The following is a 27017-nucleotide window of genomic DNA, read 5'->3' on the forward strand; positions in this document are numbered from 1 at the left end:
TTGTAATGATTAAAGGATCAAAGTACATGTATATAACCTGTACAGGAATGGCATGCTATATAACCTTTTCTGCCTTCACCTTTTTTACCCTGTCTATTCAGGATCTCATTGCCTTGAGCTTAACATAACGTAAGGGATTGTACTTCTTCCTGTTACTTTCTCAGTGCTCTGGAGAAATGGAGGAGTAAAGAGGCAAAATCCTAAGCCAAAGTTAGAACAGTCAGAGTTAAAGAGGCAAAGTGTCTGCATTTTCTAGATGTTGATAATTAAATCAGTGAAATGTCCATCTTGATGCTTTATCCATGGTGCCATGGTGATGCAAGTGGTTAAAATTCAGGATTGCAGGCTAACTCCTCCCACAGCCAGGGGCATGATCCTGACCAACTCAAGGTTGACTCACCATTTTATCCTTCTGAGGTGGATAAAATGAGAACCCAGAGTGTTGGGGAAAATATGCTGACATTTGTAAATGCTCAGAGACTATTGTAAAGCACTATGGAGCAGTATATGTGTCCAAGTGCTATTGCTCTTATTCACAGGCCAACAGGCCCCACATAAACTGCCTCTTTGGGATGCCCTGCAGCTGTTTCCTGTAGTTTCCTGTATTGCTCTTAATGTAACAATACAAACCTATATTATTCAAAAAGAAAACTGTGTTTAATGGTTGCTGGGTGGTTGGTATCGTTGTAGTTTGGTGCCTTTGAGGAATTGTTACTTCTGGTGACTGCCTAAATAAGTCCCTTCAGTTTTCATAACCAGGATTTCAGAAGTGGTTTGCCATTGCCTCCTTCTGGAGCTGAGAGAGTGTGTCTGGCTCGAGGTTACTCAGCTGGCTTCATAACCAAGATGGAACTAGAATTCAGTTCTCCACTATCTAGCCTTATGCCTTAAACTATTACATCAAACTGTCTTTCTTAATGGAGTGACCCTAAGGAAAATATACAAGATTTCAGACTAAGGAATTATGGAGAGTGGAGGAGGAAGAGATGATACAAACTCTCAGTTTATCAGAAAAGTTATTATAATGGAATGAAATTCTATGTTCTGTTTCTCTGTACTGTTTTTTTTTTATATCAGAAAATGCAAAAAACCAAACAAACCCATGCATGTAGATTAAAATCAGATTTGTATTCCTTTATAGTATTCAAATATGGTAGGGCTCACCCCGAAGAAATCTGGACTAAATTTTAAAATACTAACATAAGATGGCTAGATTTTTTTTTATTTATTTTTTTGGACAAGTAAGGGATATTTCGCAGCAGGAAGCCATTTCCTTGCCTTTCCTGAGATTCTTTTCTTTTCTTTTTTTCTTTTTTGAATTGGAAAAGAATGCCAGATGTCTGTAGAAATAATACCAGACAACATGTTGAGCAATCTGAACTTTGAGTAGCTTCATAGGAATGTGTTCCTAGCAGCAGAATTTACATTTTATAGATAAGCCGACAGATCATCAAGAGGAAAAACTACTCTTTCTCTATTTGGCAACAAATAAGTCACTAGCTGGTCCAAGACTGCTGAGTATGAATAGCTGGCCTAAAATCTGATTGGGATAAAGGTTTAAATATGTATATTTATTGAATTCAAGCATTGAAAATTGGATAGATAACAGTTTACTGTATTAGTCAGATTAACATAGAGGATGGATTACAAAGGGGATTCCCTCTCTTCCTTCCTACTCAGGGCCATCATTTTCTGGGAATAGGAATCTCCAACTTTGGAAATTCCCCAAAGAGGATGTGATTGTATTGGGGAGACCTGTGGATTTGTTTGTTCTACTGTAGTGCCCAGTTGGTTTAAGTGTATTTTCTCTCATTGTATGCAATAGGATGTTTAGTTTTACTATTGCTGGCAAAAGAGGAATGAACAATGAGAATTTGTTTTCAACAACACTTTAGGACATGACAAAGTACTTGACAGTATTTATTGGCCTTGATGAGAATATAGTACAGTAAAAGGCCAAATTAAATAGATGATTCTAAAGGCCTTTATCAAAAGATCCACCATCAAAAGGACTGGTCCTAGACTACCTTTTTAACTACAGCACCCTACCTTGTGGTCAGTTAAATATTTACAATATTTAATTATTGAAATCTGTGTACCTCTGTAAATAATCTATTGTACTTGCTAGCTTTGAGTCCAGTGGATTGAGAATTGCCTACAGAATAACCATTGCATCCTTTATTCAGAAAGAAATACCATATATGTAAATTCACAAACAGCTGATTGATCTCAACCAGTTAGATATTGTGGTGACTGCCATGCTGACAAACGTCCAAACGAGAGAAATAATGGACTCAGATTGAAAAGAGCACTTCCCCCAAATTCCTCCTTCCATAAGACAGGCCAGAAGAGATCAGCTCATCACAAACATCAGTACCACACTTGATTTAGGCAGCCATATTCTTCCTGTCGTGAGTCCCAAAGCAAACAGAAGGGATTCAGGTTCTATTATCCTAGTGGTTCATCACACATAAAGAAGGAGGACAGCCCATACATCAGAAACTTCCTGCTGGAAGGCTTACAAAACAGCCCTGCCCTGAGCAAGCCCTTCTTTTCAAGTATGGTTATAGAGAATTTTATCTAAATTTGATCTTTCTTCTTTTTGTGAAAGTTGAATTAGAATATGCATTGTTTCAGATATGTGCATTTTGCACTGTCATTTCTTTAAAAGTTGGGAGAGCCGGAAATAAGTAATCAAATAACATAAATTTGAAATAGTGCATACAGCCCATTGGACTGGGGATTATTCCGTAGTCTGTCATTTTAAATCAGCTGTCTGGATACCAAGGTTAGGCTATAGTTCTTTTCCTTTTTGGATTTCATACAGTCAGGAAGTTGTAGTTGCTTTTGTGTTGGAGATATGGGCACAGGAAGGGCTAATACAGCTTTTCAAGAATTCTTTCAGATGTACAGTGAACTTTCCGCAAAGTTCAAAGAATAGGATACGGATTTCCTGTCATTTTAATTTCCTACAATAATATTATTAAAGGAACATGTAACAAAATACATACGTTCAGCAATCATATTTTCCCCTTTAGACTGTAAGTCTATTGCAGTCTGTAATTTTAAAATCCTGGTTCTGATGTTACCATTTCTTGCAATGACACTTCAGATTTGAACGTGTCTGTTGGACTATAACTAATACAGGTAGTCCTCAACTTACAACCATTCATTTAGTGATCATTCAGAGTTACAGTGGCACTGAAAAAAGTGACATGACATTTTTCACACAACTGCTGTTGTGCTGCAGCTGCCAAAAAAGCCAACACAGTCCTAGGCTGCATAAACAGAGGGATAGAATCAAGATCATGTGAAGTGTTAATACCACTTTAATAATGCCTTGGTAAGGCCACATTTGGAATACTGCACTCAGTTTTGGTCGCTACGATATAAAAAAAGATGTTGAGACTCTAGAAAGAGCGCAGAAAAGAGCAACAAAGATGATTAGGAGACTGGAGGTTAAAACATACAAAGAAAGGAACTGGGTATGTCTAATCTAATGAAAAGAAGGACTAGGGGTGACATGATAGCAGTGTTCCAATATCTCAGGGGCTGCCACAAAGAAGAAGGAGTCAAGCTATTCTCCAAAGCACCTGAGGGCAGGACAAGAAGCAATGGGTGGAAACTAATCAAGGCAACTTAGAATTAAGGAGAAATTTCCTGACAGTTAGAACAATTAATCAGTGGAACAATTTGCCTTCAGAAGTTGTAAATGCTCCAGCGCTGGAGGTTTTGAAGAAGAGATTGGATAACCATTTGTCTGAAATGCTATAGGGTTTCCTGCCTAAGCAGGGAGTTGGACTAAAAGACTTCCAAGGCACTTCCAAATGTTATTCTGTTCTGTTCTATTCCATTCTATTTACCCTGTAATTACAAGATCAGATTTTGGGTGCTTGGCAACGGGCATGTGTTTTTGTGGGTCCTGAGTTCATGTGATCACCTTTTGTGACCTTCTGACAAGCAAAGTGAGTGGCGAAGCTAAATCATTTAACAACCATATTACTAATGATTCACTTAACAACTGCAGCAGCCAAATACCAGCAAAGACATTAAACAAGCTTCAGCATTTGAGACTACAGTATTAGAATCTGTATCCATGATTTTTAAGGTATCCTCTACACTTCACATCCCCCTTTAGTTGTGACAGAACAAGCAGCTCTTGTAGAATTACTACATTGCCATTCTTCTCTTAAGCCTCATTTGTGCACATCTTTTATGCAATGGCTGAGCAACTCCTAAAACATGATGTCTTTTGTGTTGTTCTGACACTACCTTCCCAATGTGGCATCACCATTTGCTGAAACAAGTTCCCAGAATTCCCAGGCCCTTGACTAATTGACCAAACTTTCTAGAATATGTATGCAGAGTAGTTAAGCTGGGATAACCATTCTAACAAATGAAGACATTGTCAGCCCTTTTAAGTCAGTGTAGCTGGCATAATTGCTCCTTAAAAACAGCTTTATATCAGACTTGGTGGCATCTGCCAAAATCAAGTGATTTTTTTTCTCCATGTGCAATTCTCAAATTCTTTACCAAGAATTACTGGATAGAACAAGACAGGGTTACAAGAATTCTGTCAATGAACCATTCTCCCTCTTAAGCATTGGTGTGGAAACTTTATAACTGTTGTCTTATGGACCAAGAACTGCGATATTTCATTGGTAACAAAGGAACCTAAATGAGGAGTCTCTGAACTCTTTTATCAATCTGGAAACATGTCATGAATCAAGGCCACGAGAACACAACATATTTGCCCGGGTAGAAACACAGCCTGTCACACGTTGCAGATCTATACTTTCCAGCAAACTAGCCCAACATTCTCAATACTGAACATGATAAGGATTACAATTCACCAGTCTCTGGAGGATAACATGTTTATTCGAATCCTTATTACATTAGTTGGATTCAGTCTAAATTGGATATGTTTTGCCCTACTTTTAATGGAAGCCAGCCCATAGTTAAATCTAGAAAACCAGTGTATCATTTATTTCAACCATCATACGCTAAATAAATAATTGATTTCGTCAACAAGGGTGTAGTCTCCAATTTCCCCAATGTTATTGAAAGAGTCTTATCAGCACAAAAAATAAGGCTAGTAAAAAAAAAGTTCCAAAAAGAGGTGATTGGGCTGCTTGCTAGGCTGTTATTCTTTATTTATGTGTTTAATATGCCATCCATTTCCCCGATTATTTGTTTGTGAGATTATTTGTTTGTTCAGTTGGACTCTTTAGATTTTGAAAGCAGAGATCTCTTTTAATGGGGCAGGAGAACAGAAGTATTTGGTGACAGAACTGGCAAGATCACATAATATGGATGGATATATTGTAAACTACAACAACACAATAGATTATAGAAGCTGCTATAATAAGTGTATGAAAGTGATTGTCCTTTTTACACATTTTGTTGTTCCCTTTGGACACAAAGTTAACATGCTTATTATTTGTCATCTCACTTTTCTCCTTTGAGGTTGAAAATGTTTCAGATCTTAAAATAGGTATTCCACGTGAAAACAAATCAGTTATTTACATGATGTCACATTCCTACATAGCAAAAGATTTTCCTGATGCATATATAATTTATGAAAGTATTCCAGGAAGCTGAAACCAATCAGGTCCTGACCATTATGCCCAAGACCAGTCCAGAGGTTTTCGTCTTCTGCTATAAACTTCTTCATGTGAGGTAGGCTGTGGGTTTCTGAATTCACTTTAGTCCACCAAGGCAGCCATGCAAGTTTCCTTGGCTACCTCCAAGCGCTAAATTACATGTCATGAAAAAGCTAAACAAATTACAGTTCCAGTTTAAACGTTCATTTGTTATAGTACAAAAAACAAAAGTGTATATAATAACATATACATTAAGGTCTTTTTGGACTGTAAGAAACAAATTGACCATTTTGTCTTCCAAACATTTTAGTATTACAAATGATGCTGCTAATCCATGTATGTTAAACTTAAATTACTAACTTGATAACGAACAACTAAATTGCAGTTATGGAAACTAATGAAGCTGCAAGATGTACAATGAACTGCTTTGATTTGTTCTTATTGCATTTGAGAAAAAATATAGGAAGGGTTACACAATTTTACTACCTTGCTTTAAATAAAAATCATTCTGACATTAGCAAGAAAAAAAGGGAACTGGATCAACGATCCAAGTAAAAACTTTAGAAGTAGTTAAAACTGTTGTGATGTTACAGAATTGATCCTTTATGGTATATAGAACAGGAAAAATTCCAATCCCTCATATCAGAGGCTTTAAAAAGGTGATGTTAATGAGATCTATTCAGTGATTACAAACACACAAACTATATAACTACACTTTACATGTCAGAATATTTGAGATGACGCAGATTTCATGTACAGTGACACAGTTCTGCTTATAAAAAGATAAGTTTTCAACATCTGCCATCTAGAAACACCCTGTGCACAAATTACACTGACATGACCTGTCAAGCATGCTTTGGGAGGCTTCAAAATTCATTGCACATTAACTTTCCTAGCGCAGAATTTACATAATGTGTAACCTGGGTTAAACAGCATGCCAGAAATAAATGGAGCAATTCTTCTTGAGCAGAAGGAAGAATGTACTTTGAGTTCCAATTAACACTGCTCATTTCTTAACTGCCAACTCCAGCTGCACTCCAAAAAAAAGACTTTCCTAAGATATATTCTTTTTAAAAAAATTCCTCTTCCTCATCAAAAAAGCCATTTTCCAGTGCATATGCACAGTCTGCACTTGATACTGCTTGGCAGGCACCTTTATATTCCTGAATTGACTCATAAAGAGAGTAGAGTTGACACAGTAATGACATATCCAGCTGCCGGAGGCCAACCTAGTAAGAAAGAAAACACATGTTAATATTATGCTTGATTTTATTTATAAGATGTTGGCCTGTCCATATTTTTCCTACCACAATGATTTTATCATCCTCAAAAAAAAACACCACCCAATATTAAGAAAAACAGTATGCCTGTCAATTATATAGGAAGACTGAACTATGGTATTTGGACATTTGCCAGACATTTTTGACTGGCCAAAGCTTCACTTTCTTAAATACTTTTGGATTTAACCCATTCACAACTAAAGACAGATACTCCAAACAGGAATGAAAATCAAAGCAAGCACCTTCTTTCTGAAATTAAGCAGAGGGGGGGGAAGCTACTTTGAAGGGCTTTAATGTAAACATTAAAAAGTAACATTTTGACCCAAGAAACTTTTAAATGGATAAAGGGGTCAGTGTTTTGTTTTGTTTTTAAAATTCAGATGAAAGAGCCTTCAAAATAGCAAAATTAATTAGAGTAATAGACAAGACATGAGAATGAAGATTGTTTAAGGAGAGTGGAGTGGGATAGGGATAGAGATAGAATAGGTGTAGGATAGGATAGGATAGGATAGGATAGGGTAGGGTAGGGTAGGGTAGGATAGGATAGAATAACTTTATTGGCCAAGTGTGATTAGACACACAGAGAATTTGTCTCTGGTGCAAAAGCCCTGAGTGTAAATAGGTAACTCGGTAACAGTAGGTAGGTAACTGGTAGATTTTACTGAACAAGAAAATAATAATATGAGCTAAATTGTAATTATAGCTATGGAGTGTAATTGAAACTAAAATACTAAAGACAGAGAAAAGCAAAATGGGGTGGGGAGGAGAAACCTGCCCTTTACTTTTACAAATGTAACTGACTTATTTTCTCATAAAGGCAACCATAAGAAAAGCTGTCAATTTAGGAGAAAGATGGGGAAGGTTCACTAGAACAATTTACAGAGAAGGACGTTTCACCAGATTTATTGCAGAAAATGTTTTGAGGAAATTGGCAAGAAGATGATTGTAATGATTGCCAATATCAAATGGAAGAAGGATTTCCAGGAATAAAAAAAGATGTAAAACAAGAAGTTAAGATTAAAGAATCTTTGGGGAAATAAAAGATTCGAAGAACTAAATCAAGTGGAAGTTTTGGGAAATAAAGCATAAATTATAAATAGAGAGATGGGAAAGGATTTGGCATTATTGGAGAGAACGGAGAGAAAAAAATAACTTTATTTAAGATTTAGAGCAATTCCAGAAGGCCATGGAGAAGATATCAGAAAAAAGATTGTTAAATCTGTCTAATTTCCTGGATTGGGAGGAAGATAATATTGACCCAGAGACTGATAAGTTTTGTAAGATTAATATAAGTTTTGCAAAATTATGAATTGTTCAAAGGGGCATCTTTGTGCACACTCTGCCAGGAATAAGATCAGAGATCATATTTTACGGCAATATTTTAATACTATATTGCAGATTGATAATGCAAATGAAATCGTACTTAAGAAAATTCCAGTAAGAATACTATGTAAGTGAAAAGATTATTTTTCTGATAAATTTAAACAGAACAACATTCCAGTTAAATGAGGTAAGTTGAAAGGGCTGATTTTTACTTTTAAAGACAAAGAGTCAGATTGAACTTTGTGCAGAAAGCAAGAGATGTTTTGGGGAAAAATCTAAAGGGAACCAAATTTGGTCTAGTAGTGATTAAGGCACCAGGCTAAAAACTAGGAGATTGTGAGTTCTAGTTCTGCCTTATCCATGAAACCTTAGCTTGGTGACTTTGGGCCAATCATCTCAGCCAAGCTACCCTCACAGGGTGGTTGTTATGGGGAAAATAGAAGGAAGGAGTATTAGATATGTTCACCACCTTGACTTATTTATAAAAATAATAAAGGCAGGGTTAAAAAACAAAACATAAATAAATAAAAAATAAGAACTTGAGGAAATAAAAATGGAAGTGACAATGATAAAATCCAATCCATTTTTGATAAAATCAATATAATTGCTATAGCAAATCCAGTGCAGTTTAGCTTGATCCTTAAAGAGCACTCCGCTTGATAAAGTGGCTTTCTACAATGCTTGTTTATGTTCCAATTTCTAAAATATTTCTCACATTTAGGTGATTTCTCAGGCCAAATTAGGACTAGCTATGAACTGTAATGAGAGGAAAGATAAGGGAGAATGTTCAATATATCCCATTCTCCCCTGCCTTTTAGGCAACTGCTCATCTTTACAAACTTCTGAAGCAAAGAGGAAGAAAACAGAATACTTCTCTATTGTATTTAAATTTACACGCTGCAGATTCCAAGATTATTTTCCTTGCAAAAAAAAACCCCAAATAAAGCAGTGTTACACTGCTTCCAGGTATTACCACTGTTTTCCTGCTTTTAGGTGAACCAAAATATGACTTCATTTATTAATTAAAATAAATAATTACAAGGCAATGCTAAAATTAACCTGAAAGTCTGGTCTTGCTGTAGTAAAACTTATCATAATGTAGACAGGTATACATTAGGCAAAGCAGAGAGAAAATGTATCCCAGTAAACAAGTTTTTGAAATGGACAGAAGACATATATATGCTAGAAGTAATTTAAATAATACAGGACCTTTTTGATGGCAAGAAAAATATCCAAAAGATACAACTACAGATACAATAATACTTCTATCTAATTAGTTTCTCATCCCTAAGATACAATCATTATTTATTATTATACATAAATCACACAACCAAACTCCAGATCCCCTATACATATCTTTGTTATTCTTATTATATTTATGTGGTTTTATATATTTATATTGCCCAATCACTGTTTGTATAAATTTCTTCATCCTGTGTACACACTAAAATCAAGATTCTGAGGGGAAGTCCATTTGCATGCTGTGTGATATGCCCGCTATTTAAAATAGTAGCAATAATATCACAAACTTCCCCACCTCTCCACTAAAATCAGGACAAAGTTATGAGGAAAAGAAAGCTTAGCTTTCTTTTTCTTAGCTCATCTCAATCAATCCCATTCTTTTTCCAGGGCTTGTTAAAAATGACTATTTGTTTTGGGAGTAATTAGCATCTGAACAAATAGCTTCAGTGACTGCATTGAGAAGGAATAGAAAACACAAATATGTGTTTTTGGCTTTAATTGCTGCCAGTAAAAAATTGTATCTCCAGCACAACGTAAAACTCTGTTGAGTAATATATCTTCCATGATAAGCAATTTATTTATTCCAGTTGCTTTGGACTGCAATTTGCAGAGTACCTGACTAAGGTATTTGTAGTACAAAACAATTGGCTGTTATCCAGTTGCCTTTTGTTATTCATTCCATAACTTGAGCTCTTCAAACTTTTGTGTGGTCATGCTTGTGTCATCAATGATAACATCTCTCCACCTTATCTGCTGTTAGCCTTTTCAAAGGCTGATTTTTCCGAGCAACTGGATCTTCTCCAAATACTCTTGAATTTATTCTTGCATGTTCGAAGTATGTAAGTTTTAGCCTAATGTTTTTGTTATGCAGTCTAGCTTAAGTTCATCTAAGATTGAATTATTTTTCCCCTTCTTGCAGCTATCAGCTACCTTATCTTCTCCAGAAGCACAATTCATAGTCTTCAATTTACCTTTATTCAGGCTTTCTGATTATCCCACTTTCACAACTGTACGTTAACGCTGTAGCCCTGTCAAAAAATACTTTGGAAGTCAGGATGTCTGCACTTCAATATTTTTCCAGATTTATCATAGTTTTTATGAGAATGCTGGGGGGGGGGAGAGGGGGACGACTTACAATCAGTTCTAGAAGTTGTAGCCATCAGTGTTCCCACAATCAACTGTCTCATAATTAAAACAATTGCAGTGTTCTTTGGTCACCTGATCACCATTTCTGGCCTTCCCTGCCAGCACCACAACAAGCAGATTCAATGGGGAAGCGGGCAAGAGTTTGCAAGTCACTCCCATTCCCACTGCTTTTTCTTCCAAGGAACCGCTGGGTGGCATGGGGATCTTGTGCTCTGCAGTGTCCACTCACAGCACCCACTTGCCCGCACTCTGTAGCATTCAACTGTGGCTCTTGCCTACCAACTCCCAGCTTTGCCCAACAGCCTGCTTGCTTGGAGCAGTTTTGGTATCACTTCCCATGTTGAGGTCATGTGAGGTGCTTGCTTAATGATCTGCAATCCTCACTTAACAATGGCAACAGGGACAGCTGAGATTGCTGTTGATAAGCAATGTGACCATGTGTCATCACGCTTTAGGATTGCATCACTTAGTGACAGAAATTCCAGTCCCAATTGCATCATAACCTGAGCACTACCTGTATTCTATTGTAACTGTGTTTCCTGATCATCTTTAATAGGCCATTTACCAAATGCACAAGTGCTCTTGTGGATACTCTTAACAACATGGTAAATTCAGCCACCTCAACTGCCTATCAAAGATGATCAGGAAGCAGTTAGAATAGAATCTACAAAAACAAAAATCCTAAATAAAACAGACATATTTTTGAAATTCCCTTTCCCATTATTCACTGGATATTAGCAATATGATCTCACTTGCCTATTTTGAATCCATCATGTAATTGTCATTCTCTGTATGATTAAAATCTGGATGGCAACACCTTAAGTACAATACTGTCTTACTAGCATTGATGTAAGTGTAATATTAAATAGAGCATTATTTAGCACTAATCTTTTTGGTTAGTGGAATATAAGTTATTTCCAGTTCCTTGGTTATTGCTGTTTTGGATATCTGTTTAAAAACCACAGGTAGCATAAGCTCCATCATCTTATAAGATTATAAATTAGGGGTGTCAAAGTCACGGCCTGTGGGCCATATGCATCATGCGCTGGCCACGCCCACCCCTGGTTTAGCGACAATGGGATGACATGAGTTTGACACCCCTGTTGTAAATAATTATACTAATATTTGTGAACTTCTTCCACTTAGTTGTTAGCAATATTTTCTAATGGCTGTTTATCTTTCTTCAGCTATTTTCAATATATATGTTTGCTTCATCTTCAATATCAGATTAATTTCAGTCTATAATTATTTGGGCACTTTGTCAGATCTGATTGATTTACGATCACAATTGGGACCAGAATTTCTGTTGCTAAGAAAAGGCAGTTGCCAATTTTATTACCTTTTGCTACAGTTATACAGTTAAGCAAATCACTGCAGTTGTTCAAGTGCAGTGCAAGTAAATCACACGGTTGTTAAGCAAATCCAGCTTCCCCTTGATTTAGCATGTTGGAAGTTGACTGAAAAGTTCACAGATAGCGACTGGGACCCTGGGATGCCACAACCATCATAAATAGATGCTGGTTGCCAAGTGTCCCAAATTTGATCATATGACCATGGGGTGCTGCAACAGTCATAAGTGCAAGGACTGATAATAAGTCACTTTTTTTTAGTGCCATTTCAAACAATCACCAAACAAATGGTCCTACATTGAGGACTACCTGTAATCAATTCACATTATTCGTCATCTTCCCCACATATTGCTGAGGGTCTATTCTTCTTCAGTGGATTTATTTATGTATAGATTTGCAAGAAGGACTGCATGATCTTAAGCCATAGTCAATACCAGGTCTTTTTTCTCTCTGTTTGAATAGAGCTTTCCCACTTTTGCTTGCACATACATAAATCAATTTGATTTTGCTATTGTCTATCCAATTATGCCCATATGTAGAGTTGTCTTTTCAATTTTTGAAAGAAGACATTTACTTTAAACTTTGGGTTTTTATTGAATTTTCCTGGTAGCACTCTTCATTTATACATCAAGGCAAATTTTCCCATTATGCCCCATGTTATTTTACATTCAACTTTCTAGTCTCCTGCAAAAAAAAATCTGTCTTAAATATTACAGCATATTATATTCAGAAATTTTCACATATGTAGGATGATTTTCTTCGGAAAGGATACTTGGTACAAAGAAGCATGTTTCAGAAATAACAGATTCCCTGGAAGTTCCCACTACCCATAATTAACTATATAAATTTCTATGTTTATATCTGAAATCTTTATCTGAATGCATCACTTTTGCTGAGGGAGTCCAGAAACAAACATCCCAAGGCAAAATTTTAACTCCTTTTCTCTAAGTGGGAAATGAAGAAAATTGGCACTTTTTCTAGATGCCCCCATCTACTTAGTAGGTGGGTAATACTGAGTGGCATCTCAACATATCCCAAGAGAAAAACTGCATTTCTTGAAATCAGAAGGAGTCTGATTTGATTATTCTGATTTTCAGAATACTACATTTTATTGAAAGGCCTAAGCATATGTGAACTGTAGTTCACTTCACCTGATGCATGGAGTAGTTAAACTGAGGTAAAATCACCAACATGTTTCTCCTCCTACAACGCATTCTCCCTAGGGCAGTGGCCCCCAGTCTTTTGGGCACCAGGGACTGGTTCAGTGAAGAAAGGTTTTTCTACAGACAGAGGGAGCATGGTTTGCATGCTGCCTGCATCCCGCAGATGGGGCTTTGCTTGTTTGCGCAGCCCAGTTGCTGACATGCGACAGACTGCTGCAGGTCCACAGACCGGGAGTTGGGGACCCCTGCCTAGGGGGCTTATAATTCTTGTACATGTGACTTTTGGTGGCATTCAGATATTGGATAAGAACTGAACTATACATATATTTAAGGGCCTGGGCCACATAATTTACAGCTTTTACAATCTTCTGTAAAAAGTGATAGTTTACTTATCAGCTATTTCATATGAAGTAGCCATCACGTATCATGGAATATCTGCTCTGCATCTGACTTGTAGGTTGTCTTCTCTGACTTTTTTCTTGCCCCCTCCCCCTCTGGATGCTAGTGCCATAATTCTGAATTTCCTCATAATGGGACTTTGCTTCTCCCAACTCCAGTTCTTTTTTTCCCTCTTCCATCTTAGTGGCCCTTCTTGCTGAGTTGGTAGAGAAATCAGAGAATTGGTGTGTTTTGCTTTTGTTTTTTTTTAACAAACCAAAGTTAGGATTTGTCTTGTGTTGTTCCAAGTCCCCTGCCATATAAAAAAGGCATTTCCTTCTTGGAAAGCACTGGATGTGATCTTCCACCCATGGAATGTCATAGGGTCTTCATTCATACCTTATCTTAAGTGAGACTGGGTTATCACCTGGAAATGCCCATCCTTTCTGTCCTGTATAGTTTTCCTGTTTCAAAGCAAGTTGGCTGCAGACTGTGGGTATGATATAAGGGCGATGTGGCTCAGAGCCACACTTGCAGGAATCCTATGGTATCATCAGCTTCTGCTGGACATAAAGCTGGTTTATGTCAATTACTGTTTGGGTATAACAAGCAGTGTGAATTCCAAGGCATGTTTCTCCTATTATGCTAAAATTGACGAAGCCATCAGTACGCTGACCTTGACTGACGAGTTTTGATAGACTTGTTATGAGGGTGAATTTTTCTACAGAGAAAGTACGTATTAGGTACGTATCTGTCACTTCTTTCATTCCACTACATCATGATGCATTCAGATTATATTTCCAGAAGCTTTCATTTCTGGGCTGACAGCACCACACCACAAATATTACAAAGAGATAATGCCTTTTAATCGCATTTTGAGCTAGCTAGATTTAATATAATGAATGGTGCATATTTATGTAGGGACATATATCTGTCTATGGGAAGCAGTTTATAATGACTAAGAAAAAAGACTGCTTAATCAGAGGTGTGCCAGTCAGGAATAAATCACTGTTGCCTTTAGGAATTTCATGTCATAGATCCAACACAAAGGCTTTAAGTACAGGTACCTAATAATTAAATCTTATTACACTTCACTTTAAATGGAAAACTTGTTTGCTTTGGAACTTCCCTTTTGTTAAAGCCACACATTTAAAACACAGAAAAAGTTTTAGACTAGAATGTTGAAGTTTTTTTTCCATGACAATAGAGCAATTCATTGTTATTGAGGTACAGTTTCAGCCAAATGGAAAGGCAGGATTGTGATTCAGAATTAAGTCAATTAGTCATGTCTTTCATTATGTATTTGTTCTGAAATATGGCATACTCCTTAATATTTTAGTCTGTAAACTGACTGCTTGTTTGAAAACCAATGTTAATTTACAGCTGTCAGGAGCCGGCATTCAGCCCAGGGACAGACCATTCCTGCATAAAGCAAATGCCAATATACACTTGAAAAGGCAGAACCAAAGATCTGAAGCCACATTCCATTTTCCAAAGAAAAATAAAATAATTCTAATTCAAAATCTGAAGAGAGTAAAGACAGATTGTCTATGCACAATAAGAAACAAATGCCATTAAGGAAGAAGACAAGATGAAAAGTGAATTCCAATTGGAACAGAATTCCTAGAGGAACCGATAGATAAAATTACATTCCTTTGTTTTAGGAGGAAAAGGAGCTTTCAAATTTCCTATTTAGCTTCATGTTTCCTATTTAGAAAAAAGAATAAGAATGTTGGAGAATGGGAGGGGAAAAAATCCAGGGAGTCAAAATGAAAGGATGTCTTGTCCAAACATCTTTTAGACTACATCAGAAACCTAAGATTGTCCATCCTGCTGAGATTCTTGCATTAGGTTTTTACTTTCTTTGAACTGTAGGCAGAACATTACATTCACTTCCCTGGTTTGTTTTTAGAGGTGATAATAACTACCTAAGTAACTACCACAGGCCAGAGAATAGTACAACCAGTTACACAAACTCAAGGAGACTTTGGCTTTGGTTTTTCCAGCAGCAGCTTCTGTTCTCCTGCCAAGACTCTTATATATCCGAAGGGTGATTTGTTAAAATGATTTCTGATGGGATATTCAAGTTAATTTAACGTGTTCTTTTTTAACTTCACAGAACAATTAAACTCTTTCTGCACAGCCAAGTAATTTTCCAATCTGACCATAATTGTTAATGTTGTTTAAGTAACTTTTGCTTTTCAAAAGTTTAGAGTCTTTTTGTTTCTTTGCTCTAAAGCAGCGTTTCATAGCTGTAGGAATTTTAAAATGGGTGGACTTTAACTCCTATAATTCTCCAGCCAGGAACTGACTGCTCTAAAGTAGTTTATAATCATTTCCATCTTAGAGATGGGGGAAAAAGAAGTAAAAGCAAAGCCTATCACATCCAAGATTAACACTAACAAGCTCAACAAATTTGATTTAAAAGAGCCAGGTTGCTCTAATGATTAAAGTACCAGGCTAAAAACCAAGAATCTACATTTTCTTAGTTCCATTGAGTTTTAGCTATGAAAACCAGCTGGGTGACTTTGAGCCAATCATTCTTTCTCTCAGCCTAAGTTACTACTCATAGGGTTTTGGGAGGCGGGGGTGAAAATAGGAGAAGAAAGGAGTAGTAGCTGTGTTTGACATCTTGAGTTATTTATAATAATAAAATAAAAAAGGATCTTAAATAAGAGTTTTAGAAGACAGTAAAGTAGAAACGAATCTAACCCTGTGGGAGAAGAACTACAATCAGGACACCGTCTAGTTAAATTATTTCAATAGAAAACAGGGCTGGCTATTGTCAAAATCCATTGAATATTCATATCCTGTAATACATTTAAAGAATGAAAGGGGCTTCATCTCCTTTCTGAGTAAATTCTGAGGCAGCCTGTCTTGTAATGTATCTCCCTCCCTTCCTCAAACTCCTGTGCCAACGTAAACTTGAAGAAACGTGGCTGGAGCTTGCAACGTCCCACCCCTTCTATGCTGCCCAATATGCAAACTGCAGCATTATAACCGGGGAGGTTTTTCCTAGACTGACTTAAAATTTCACGAAGCATCTCACTTTCAGGGAAGCTGCGCCTTGAAACTCCCACAAAAGTTTCCAAGCAACTCACCCTCTGGCTTAAAAATTAAAAATTGCAAGCCAGGAATATAACATCGGAGAGCCCGGGGTTGGAGAACAGTTTCTAACGTGTTTAGATACACGCTTGAGATGTAGCGATTGGTTTGGGGTTTTTTTGCTGCTTTTTTTTAAGTTTTGGGAGACAAGTTGCAACCGACTTGTTTATTCGGCCACGCGTTTCACGCCGGCGACACTTTCTAGGTGCCAGCCGCGAATATGCCTGGGCTGCCCTCCCGGGAGCCGTCCGAAAAAGAGGCTGAATCGCCCAGATTTTCTTCTCCTCGCTCCTCACTCGCTAAAAACCAAGGCTGGCATTGCCCGGGGGAATAAATTAAATCCTGGCTCGACCCGGGGGAGTTTCGGTGCACAGCATTTCGTGAAAGCACCCAGAGAAGGGGAAGGGGGCGAAAAAAGATCCAAAAATGTTCCAAGGACACTGTTTTTTTTTCTGACCCAGGAATGCACCGCTTCTTCGCGGCGGTGCGCTCCAGCAGCTCCCGGGGCGGTCTTGGCAGCCCGCGCCGCCGCCTACTCACCATCTCTTTACGGAGCAGGGCCAAGGCGGCGTCGAGGTTAGGGGGCTTGGGCGGGCGAGGAGATCCTCGCCCCCCGCCGCCGCCGCCGCCGCTACCTCTCCGGCTCAGCTCGTCCTGAATGCGAGACTTCTGCGCGTAGAGTCGCTCCAGGTCCCTCCAGCGCCCCCCGGCTCCGCCAGGGGCGCCTCCGCTGGAAGAAGAATTCAATAAGCCGCTCAGGCTCTTGGGCAGCGGAGGCAGCCCCGACCCGCCGCTGTCGATGCTCCAAGGCAGCCCCGGCGCGCTCATGGTGCTCGGAGGGAACGTCGGCTGGAAGGCAAAGCGACTTAATCCGCGGCGACAAAACAACGCCGCGCCGCCTCTCCTCCAGCCTGCATTGAGAAAAAAAAAAAAGGCTCTTTCTGTCCGGCTCGGGCCCGCCCCCTTTGGCCGGCCTCGCCTCAGCCCGCCCCGCCCTCTCCGGGCCTTCGCTTTCAGGACCGGCCCTGAAAGGAAACGAAGAGCGAGCGAGCGAGCAAGAGAGCAGTCGGGAAGGAGGAGCGGCCGAAATGGAAGGCGTGAAATGGGACTGTCCCCTCAGCTGTCCTCCTGTGAGTTCCACCCAGCAAAGTCAGCGAGGCAGCGCGTCGTTCAAAGAACTGAAACAGATAATCGGCAGTCCTCGACTTACGGCCACAACTGAGCCCAACATTTAGGCTGAGTAGGAATTAAAGTGAGTGTTCTCCAGTTTTATGACACTTCTTGCCAGTTGTTAAGGAGTCGCTGCAGTTGATAAGTGAAGTGAATTTGGCTTCCTCATTGGCTTTACAAAGTCAGAAGGTTGCAAAAAAAAAAAAGTGATCACATGACCCCTGGGGGGATGGGAACGCTGCCAAGGGTCATAAGTATGAACCAGTTGCCAAGCATCTGAATTTTGATCACATGATCATGGGGATGCTGCAAAAGTTGTAACTGCAACATGGCCATAAGTCACGTTTTTCAGTGCCATTGTAACTTCAAACGGTCACTAAATGAACTGCTGTAACTCGAGGGCTATCTGTACGTGCCTTCCAGTCCGTGTCGACTCTTCAGCGACGGTGTAGCTAGACTTTCTCCCAGCAATCCATCTGTCACCTGGTTTTTGGCTGTATGGGGAGAAAATCTGGAGCCTGGATTCTTTTCCAAAACTCCTCTCCGTTTTTCCAACTTGGAGAAATAAGGAACCACTGCAATAATTGTAAGAGAGAGTTAGATTGGGGTAGGGGTTAAAAGGCTGCAAACTCAGCTGGGTGGCCTTGGGCCAGTCACTCTGTCTCTGCCCTAGGAAGCAGGCAAGAGCAATCTGAAATCTTGCCAAGCAAACTGCAGGACTCGTTTGGAAAATTGCCAGGCATTTAAACTAACTGAAAGATGGACGCAAATACAACAGCTTCAAGATATTCATGGCAGTGAGGTTTTAGAAAGATGACACAAACACTGTATTAGCGAATACTGAATCATGGCTCCTTGGGGAAACATATGACACTTGTTTACGGGAGAAGAGCTGGAACAAGGCAGAGCATCGCTTTGTTCGACCTCAGCTGGGAATGTGTGCATCAGACAACCCAAAGGTTTTCCTCTTTTGCAGATGTCCATGAATAATCGTAAAAGCAGCGCAAACATTGAGTTTGGGATTACAAATAAATTTTTGTGAATAGGCAATTCTGAAAATACAAAATATGCAAATTAAGAGGATTAGCTTATGTGTATGCGTGTGTGTGTATACACATACACATATACACACACAGAGAGAGCCAGGGATAATGAATGACAGGTATCGCAATCCAACTGCCCAATCCTGATCTTATTCAAGGTGGTCATTAGGTGTAGATTGCTTTGTGGACTGAATGTGATGGGCAAAACAGATGCATACAGGACCTTCTTGGATTTTAGGAGCTTCCTCTGGCAGGAGAAATCAAATGGCAATATTATACCAACTTTGATTGGACCTAGCGAAATATCTGAATGTGGCCTATGTATACTGACCTAACAGTAGGCCAAATGCAGTGGTGCTTATTTCTAAGTACGTAAAGATTCCCTCAGCTGGACTATATGGATGCATATTGCTCTTCATAATGATGCTATGGAAGTGGCTTGCCACTCACGTCATCCAGAACTGTATGTTTTTAAAAATTATTTCCTAGTCGAGGCTACAGACTGCGATTCCCTGGTGATCTCTCAATCCAGTATTAACTCAGACCTCTGCTTGTGAAGTGAAGCCAGAAGGTTGGCTAGATGCTTCCACCCAAGAGTCTTTAAAATTACATTTTTACTTTTGAAGGTACCATCTTATTTACACTAACTGGAGTTAAGGCCTACTATTAGGTCTTTCATTGAAGTAAGCATGAATGGAGGAATTATTTAACTCCCCATAAGCAAGTAATTTCATAAATGTATCAAATAGCACAATTTATTCAAAACATGTTGCTAAAGTAATGTTGGGAAACCTGTTAAGATAAGGGAATGCTTTGATTGGAAATGGGGTTCAGCTTTTGTCATTCCCAATTTTATCTTTTAATTTGTATATTGATGTATGTTTGAAGTATTTTCTTTTTTTGTTTGTTTGTTTTGGAAGCTTTCATTTTATGATCAAATTTTTAGCAGCTTAGAGCTTTGAGGATGAGGCATTTCATGTAAATGAAATAAATACATAAATTTGCATTTGATTAGCAAAGATATATTACATATAAAGAGCGGTCAAGATAATAGCCATTTGTCCATGCAGTCAAAAAAGGTAAGTCTATGTTGGCTCCACCAGATGCCAATCACTGCATATTTCCACCTGGCTTCCATTTTGCCTTAAAAAAGGAAGAGAGTCTAAATCTGTTTGTTCACAGACTTATTTTAAAAAACGGAATAATAAAATGATAGAAATAGATATAGATAGATGGATGGGTGGACGGATGGAAAAAATGTTTGGTGCAAGCATAGAACTCTTCAAGTCCCTGCATTGAAAATATGATGTCATGCTGAAGAAAGTTGGACAAAAGAAGAAAAAAAAACAGAGTAAGGTAGTTTATCCCAGGAAAAATGTAGGAGCAGCATTACACAGCAGGACATTATTTTCTCCCTCATATATATGGTAGTTCCAGAATTCAAGGCCCTCCAATGTGGTTAAATGATGGGATATTCTAGACACAAAGAAAGAGCCACAGTACTTTTTGAACCAAATTAATTCCCAGAATTTGCTAATACATATAGAAGAATTTGATTGAAATCGTAATGAGTGGGGGGTGATGCTCTTCCATTTATTTAGAGGTGGGAGTCTGTATGTGTGTATGTGGTAAATACAAATGCCTTGACTTTTATTATACAGTCCCTCCAATAGCCTGCAGCCTACCCTGACGCACTCCATCAAAATCCTGAAGAAATTCCTCCCACACCCTGGCCACACCAACGCCCGATTTAGCGAAGGGAGGAAAAAGTCACGATACATCCTGTGATGACACTGTGATGACACATGTTTGACACCCCTGTGGTAGAAGAAACACCCTCATGCAGCAAGGTTATTACATTAAAAGGGAGAAATGTAAGTGGGGCATTTGGAGAAAACAGTGAGGTTTGTGACCACAGATTAGGTCACAACAAATAGGAGTAGAAAATAAAGCTGCATGAGATGCTTTAAGCCAGGGGTGTCCAACCTTGGCAACTTTAAGACTTGTGGACTTCAACTCCCAGAATTCCTCAGCTAGCAAAGCTGGCTGAGGAATTCTGGGAGTTGAAGTCCACAAGTCTTAAAGTTGCCAAGGTTGGACACCCCTGGCTTAAAGCTGAAATAAAACATTGATTATATTTATATGCAGTACTTTCAAGCTAAATCAGCTGACAAAACTGAGTAAGGGGAAAGCAATACAGGTAGTCCGTAACAATTTGTTTAACAACCGTTTGAGGTTGCAATGGCGCTGCAAAAAGTAGCTTATGAACGTTTTTTATACATTGCAGCTTCCCCATAGTCACGTGATCAAAAATTCAGATGCTTGGTAACTGACTCATATTTATGACGGTTGCAGTTTCCCTGGGTCATGTGATCACCTTTTTGTGACCTGATAAACAAAGTCAATGGCGGAAGCCAGGTTCACTTAACAAACATGTTACTAACTTAACAACTGCAGTGATTCGCTTAATAACTGTGGCAAAAAAAAGTCCTAAAATGGGGCAAAACTCACTTAACAACCGTCCCATTTAATAACAGAAATTTGGGGCTCAGTTGTGCTTATCAGTCGAGGATTACCTGTACTGAAAAGGACATAGCATATTTTTAAATCTCCCAAAGTATTTCAACATGGACAAAGTTAACTCATAGTTTTGAGCAAGACCAGAAATAAAGTGTTATAAACATGCAGCATTTTCTTAGAAAAAAAAGTAGGTGGGGAAGGGTGGGTGGGTGCATTGAAATATATTTGTAATTTAATTTAGGTATTGTTTCACTGCATATGGTGCTGTTTATAGACGTTACAGTTCTTACAGTTTTATAAGTTTTATGGTATTTTAATAGCCACAAAAGCTTGCTTCAATGCTTGGAGATGCATGGCATGTGAGACAATACATGTTTTTACTAAATTAAAAAAATAGTAAATAGTAAATACTGTCCTAGCATTTGTACTCAAATGCAACAGATTAGTGAGTACCTGAATTTGCAGAAATAAAAACGTATTTAAAGAAATGCTTAAAAACAAAAACAAAGGGAGATTGGTAAACATCTGCAACTCTTTCTCTCAACTTGTGGAAGAAGTTATTTACAAATGACCTAAAATTGCTTTCATCTGCTTCTTTGCTTGTAAACTTTCTGGCTTTAATTACAGATTACTGTGGTTTATTGATAGTAATATTCATACTTACAGGCAAGACACCCATTTTTAATAAGTGAAAGTTGCCTGGATAGTTTTACTCTAGCAGGAACCAAATCTGATTTAATTCAGAAAGCTACTCCTACCAGAAATGATGATGGGATGAAGTCATTCATAGGAAGCAGTATCAGTGTCCATCAAAGGAAGCAAAGGAAACAGTGTTTGGATGTCACATAATGAACTTAGGTACCTTCTAAAAGGAAACAGATACAACTCCAGGAAACCTATCTTCTAGTCTGAAAAAAAGCATAAACATCAGCAATGGGTGAAGGCTGTTTTATTTTTATTTCAGCACAGCTGGCCTTCTGGAGGTAGGCTAACAAACATCTAGAACTCTAGAAATACACTGGTATAAAAAAAAGGGGGAAAGAGGTGAAGGAATGTGAAGGAAGTAATACGAATGATTCGGGATTAATTATCAGATATAATAAATAAACTGCCAGGAGTTTCTGCTTGCAAGAATAGTTCTCCTTTCTCCATCGATGCCACCACAACTCCCTCCTCACTCTCCAAAAATGGAGCTTCAGGTAGTGACTGAATCACTATTTCTTCAGCGAAATCAAAGTTACAAAGGCAATTTTAAAAAGTGACATGACTGGTTGTCACACTTGCAACCATGGCTGGCATTCCTGCAGTTGCGTGATCAGAATTTGGGTGCTTGGTAATCAGCATGTACAGGTAATCCTTGATTTACAACCGTTCATTTAGTGACCATTCAAAGTTACAACAACCCTGAGAAGAGAGACTTATGACTATTTTTCACACTTACAACCATTGCAATATCCCCGTGGTCATGCGATCAACATTCAAACTCTTGGCAACTGACTCATAGATACGACAGTTGTGTCCTGGAGTCATGTAATCCCTTTTGCAACCATCTGACAAGCGAGGTCGATGGGGAAACTAGGTTCACTTAATGTGACTAACTTAACACCTGCAGTGATTCACTTAACAACTAAGGCAAGAAAAGCCATAAAACAGAGCGAAACGGAGCAACGGAAATTTTGAGCTCATTTATTTATGACAGTTGCTGAATCCCTGATCAGCAATTTGCTATTTTCTCAGCTAACTTTTTTTTACAAAGTATAAGGACTCAAAACACAATGGTTATTTTTAAACCCAGCCCTTTTTTTGTGATAGTTCCCCCACTCCTTTGCTGGAACCATTTAAGGTAAGTTTTGCAAAGCACCACCATTTTTGTGAATGCAGCCTGGACGTTTTATCTAGAACTATTCCTTGGTTGCAAGGAGAAAGGAGATTTCGGTCTAAAGGATGGTGTCGTTGGGATGTATTGTGTTCCACACAGCGCCAGCATTTCTTCTAATTCGGTGCAGACTCAGCAAGAGCACTGCAGATTGGATTGCTTTTTTGTGAATCATGGCACACAATTGGAGTGCTGAACTGGGGAGGGAGGAAAGACCTGGAAACTATTACATGTGAAACTGATACAGGAGGATGGCACAGACTTCCAAATAAACTGCTTTCAGATACCGTTCTCCTATTTTTTTCTACCCCCTCTGTGGCTGATTTCTTCTTCTTTCGTAGTTTTAGACATTTTATTAGGTTATGAGATAAGATACAGAATACAAAAGTAAATAGGAAAGCAGTGGGGGCGGGAAAGGGGAGGGAAGAGAAGTAAGGAAAGGTTGGGAAAAAGAAAAAAAAAAGCATTCCAATTCCCTCTGTGGCAGTAAAATAAGGCATTAACATCAAACCACAACGTTTTGCTATTTCATAGTAATACAAACTAGCCATTTCTATAAGCCTCTATCAATCCAAATCGGTAAAACCCAAAATCAGAGTTCCATTTTTTTTTCTACCTCAAGCACAAAGTTCAGAAGCGGTCTCCATGTGGAAACAAAGGTACATATATTCTTTTTAAAAAAAAATCAAAATAGTCAATTTAGCCATTTCTGCCAACTCCATCAGCTTCTGCAACCACTCGTTCATGGTGGGAATTGAAGTGTCCTATTTTTGTGCATACTGCTGTCAACATATATAGGGGTGGCTCCTTTCTTCCTTGAAACACGGTTATCGTTGAGCTTTCCCTAACCTTAATAAATCCACTCCCATTAGCTACCTGTACAGGAAGTCCTTGACATGACCTTAGGTGAGCCCAATATTTATGTCGCTAAGCGAGGTGGTTGTTAGTGAATCTGGCTTCCCCCATTGACTTTGCTGATCAGAAAGGTAATCACATGACCCCAGGACAGCGGAACCATCATAAATATGAGTCAGTTGCCAAGCCTCTGTATTTTTGATCATGTGACCATTCGGATACTGCAAAGTGTCAGCTTTGGAAGCCATATTCCACACTGCCACATAGCCTGAGAAAGTGGGAGGGCAGTGATTTCAATTGAGTAGTTCTAAGTCAGTGATGGCTAACCTTTTTCGGGCTCCTGTGCCAAAAATTGTGTATGCGCAACAGCACCCAGAAGGCTATGCATGCATCCCTGACAACCCCTGCACATGAAAGCGCAATCTACCCCCAGGCCACCGCCTTACCTGCACTGCGCCTCCCAGCTGATTTTCGGTCTCCCAGAGGCTTGAGGGAAAGCGTTTGCAGGAAAAAAAAATAGGTCCGTTTCCTCACTTCCGATATTTCCAGAAATACAGAAAGTGACAAAAACGGGCTTATTTTTTGGCCTGCAAAGTCTTTCCTCAAGTCTCTGGGAGGCCGAAAAAGGCCTCAAACAAGCCGAAAATCAGCTGCAAGGCGCGCACATGCGCAATGAGGTAAGTTTGCCTGCGGCTTGTGTGCCAGCACAAATGGCTGCATGCCACCTGTGGCAAGCGTGCCATAGGTTCTAAGTAGACAAAATAAAATTCTTAGTTCAAGGTTATTAAGTGTGGCGTAGAAGGGAAAAAGGATCTTACACTGGGACAGATTGTGATTGGTCTATGTGTTATGATGATGGTGAAAAGGGAGGTGGATTGTAGTTTGGGATATTGTGGGAAGTCCAGGAAACTTTAGTTTCAAGATTCCAAAGATGTGCCAGGTGCTATTCCAATAAAGGTACTTTTGAGATTATGTTTGTCTCAGAGTTACTGATTGGGATGGAGGTTTGTTGAAACGCCGACACAAAGGTCATAAGTCTAGAAAATAGTTATGGTTCCCTTTTTTCAGTGCCATTGTAATTTTGAACAGTCACTAAATGAACTATGGTAAGTCGAGGACTATCTGTACCAGAAAGATGAATGTCAACAAGGACAAATAAAAGTCCTTTATTTGAGTAGGAAACAGTCATGCAGGCAAAAAGTATCTGTGTTCTTAGTGGGTCATAAGCTTGAACAGGAGCCAGAAGTGAGATGCAGTTGGAAAAAAAGGGGGAATATAATTTGCTGGACTGCACTAAGTTATTTTTCCTCTCTTCTCTGCATTGGAGCAGAGGTGGTATTCAGCAGGTTCTGACCAGTTCTGAAGAACTGGTAGCGGAAATTTTGAGGAGTTCGGAGAACCGGTAAATACCACCTCTGATTGATCCTGCCCCCATCTATTCTCTACCTCCCAAGTTCCAGCTGATCAACTGGGCCTTCTTTTGTTGCCCTGCACAGGAGAATGGAGCTGGAAAGCAGGTTAGTGGGGCGGGGAGGGAGTGGGATTTTACAGTATCCTTCCCCTGCCATGCCATGCCCAGCAAGCCACACCCACAGAACCAGTAATACAATTTTTGGAATCCCACCACTGATTGGGAGAGAGCCACAGTTACAATACCATATCCAAATTGGAGTATGTGTAGAGGAAACCAACCAACAGGACATGATCATGGGAGGTGGGAGGGGTGAGGAAGCTTATGAAGAACAGTTAGCGATACTACATATATTTCACTTGGAGAAGCAAAAAAACGCACTGGGGGGAATTGTAATAGCTGTCTCAAGTGTTTGAAGAGCTGGCATGTAAAAAGGAAATCGGGACAGACTTGTGTGCAGAAGACAAGCCAAGAAAATAATGGCATAAAATAACAATGGAACAGATCTTGGTTGGACATCATTAAGAAGAATTTCCTAACAGCGAAAGCTGTTCCTCAGTGGGTGGTAGATTTTCCTTCGCTGGAAATATTTAAGCAGAAGTTGGCCCCCTGTCCAGAATGCTCTAGGAACAGATTTCTACATTAGAAAAGGAGTTGTCTCGAAGGCCTCCTCCAACATTTATTTTCTCTGGTTCTATGAGGGTTGTTACAGATCACAGCCATAGAAACCTTTCATAGAATAACAGAGTTGGAAGGGACCTTGGAGGTCATCTAGTTCCAACCCCCTGCTCCAGCAAGAGAGACTATTTCAAATATTAGCCTCTACCTAGGATCGAACTTGCAACCTCATTCCTTAAGTCAGCAGAAAGGTATGTCATCCTAAATGGAGCCAAGAGGACAGCCAAGCTCCAATCTGCCTCAGTAATAAGGCCGGTGAGTGATCACCCTTGGAGTTTTGAGCCAAGGAAAGACATGTTATTACCCCCATGCCCATCCCACCCCAGTTGTGAAAACAGCAAAAATATGAGATCCATTTTATATTAACTGCACAAGCGGTTAAAAAAAAAACCTATAATGCATTTCTTTGGGATAGAACCAGCAACACGCAACAGGTAGAACTTGACTTTGTTCCTCGGATTAAATTGGCATCCTTTGTGCCACAGGATGGGTGTTCTCTCAAGAGAAAGTGCTACTCGTGCTTTTGACACAGACACACACATACACACACACACACACACACACACACACCAAGAGTGGGATTCAATTTTTTTAACAACTGGTTCTGTGGGCGTGGTTTGATGGTCATGTGACTGGGTGGACATGGCTTGATGGTCATGTTATTGGATGGGCAGAAAGCAGCAGAGACCCTGGGAAAATCCCCCAAAAAGTCTGCAGGAAAATTCCCCACCCTGTTTTCCTATCAATTGATCATTCTTTATTTGGGATCGCAAGATACCCTCTCCAGCTCTGTTCTTGGGGGGTGGGGGGAAAGAGACTTTTGCCTCCATGCAAGGAAAGCAGCAGAAGCAGCAGAAGTCTTTCTTTCTCTCCCC

The 27017-nt window shown here is 39.2% G+C and overlaps 1 protein-coding gene across 1 annotated transcript; it reads right to left on the reverse strand.

The window, feature by feature from the left end:
• Positions 1-4860: 4860 nt before the first annotated feature.
• On the reverse strand, positions 4861-17633 carry FAM89A (family with sequence similarity 89 member A). The gene is made up of 2 exons (XM_026705161.2): positions 17130-17633; positions 4861-6832 (listed from the first exon to the last, which is right to left on the reverse strand). Exons 1-2 carry the CDS (start codon positions 17415-17417, stop codon positions 6674-6676), a joined length of 447 nt encoding a protein of 148 aa, XP_026560946.1. The 5' UTR covers positions 17418-17633; the 3' UTR covers positions 4861-6673.
• Positions 17634-27017: the final 9384 nt, after the last annotated feature.

This window comes from Pseudonaja textilis, chromosome 1 (genome assembly GCF_049901715.1).
Source record: "Pseudonaja textilis isolate UNSWEBS1 chromosome 1, rPseTex1.2, whole genome shotgun sequence".
NCBI classification, from domain to species: Eukaryota; Metazoa; Chordata; class Lepidosauria; order Squamata; family Elapidae; genus Pseudonaja; species Pseudonaja textilis.

Excerpts from the sequence above, each read along its gene's own strand:
- FAM89A (XM_026705161.2), bottom strand. The coding sequence starts at position 17,417 with ATGAGCGCGCCGGGGCTGCCTTGGAGCATCGACAGCGGCGGGTCGGGG. Across the intron at positions 6,833-17,129 it reads CCCTGCTCCGTAAAGAGATG|GTTGGCCTCCGGCAGCTGGA; the intron begins GTGAGTAGGCGG and ends CTTTCTTACTAG.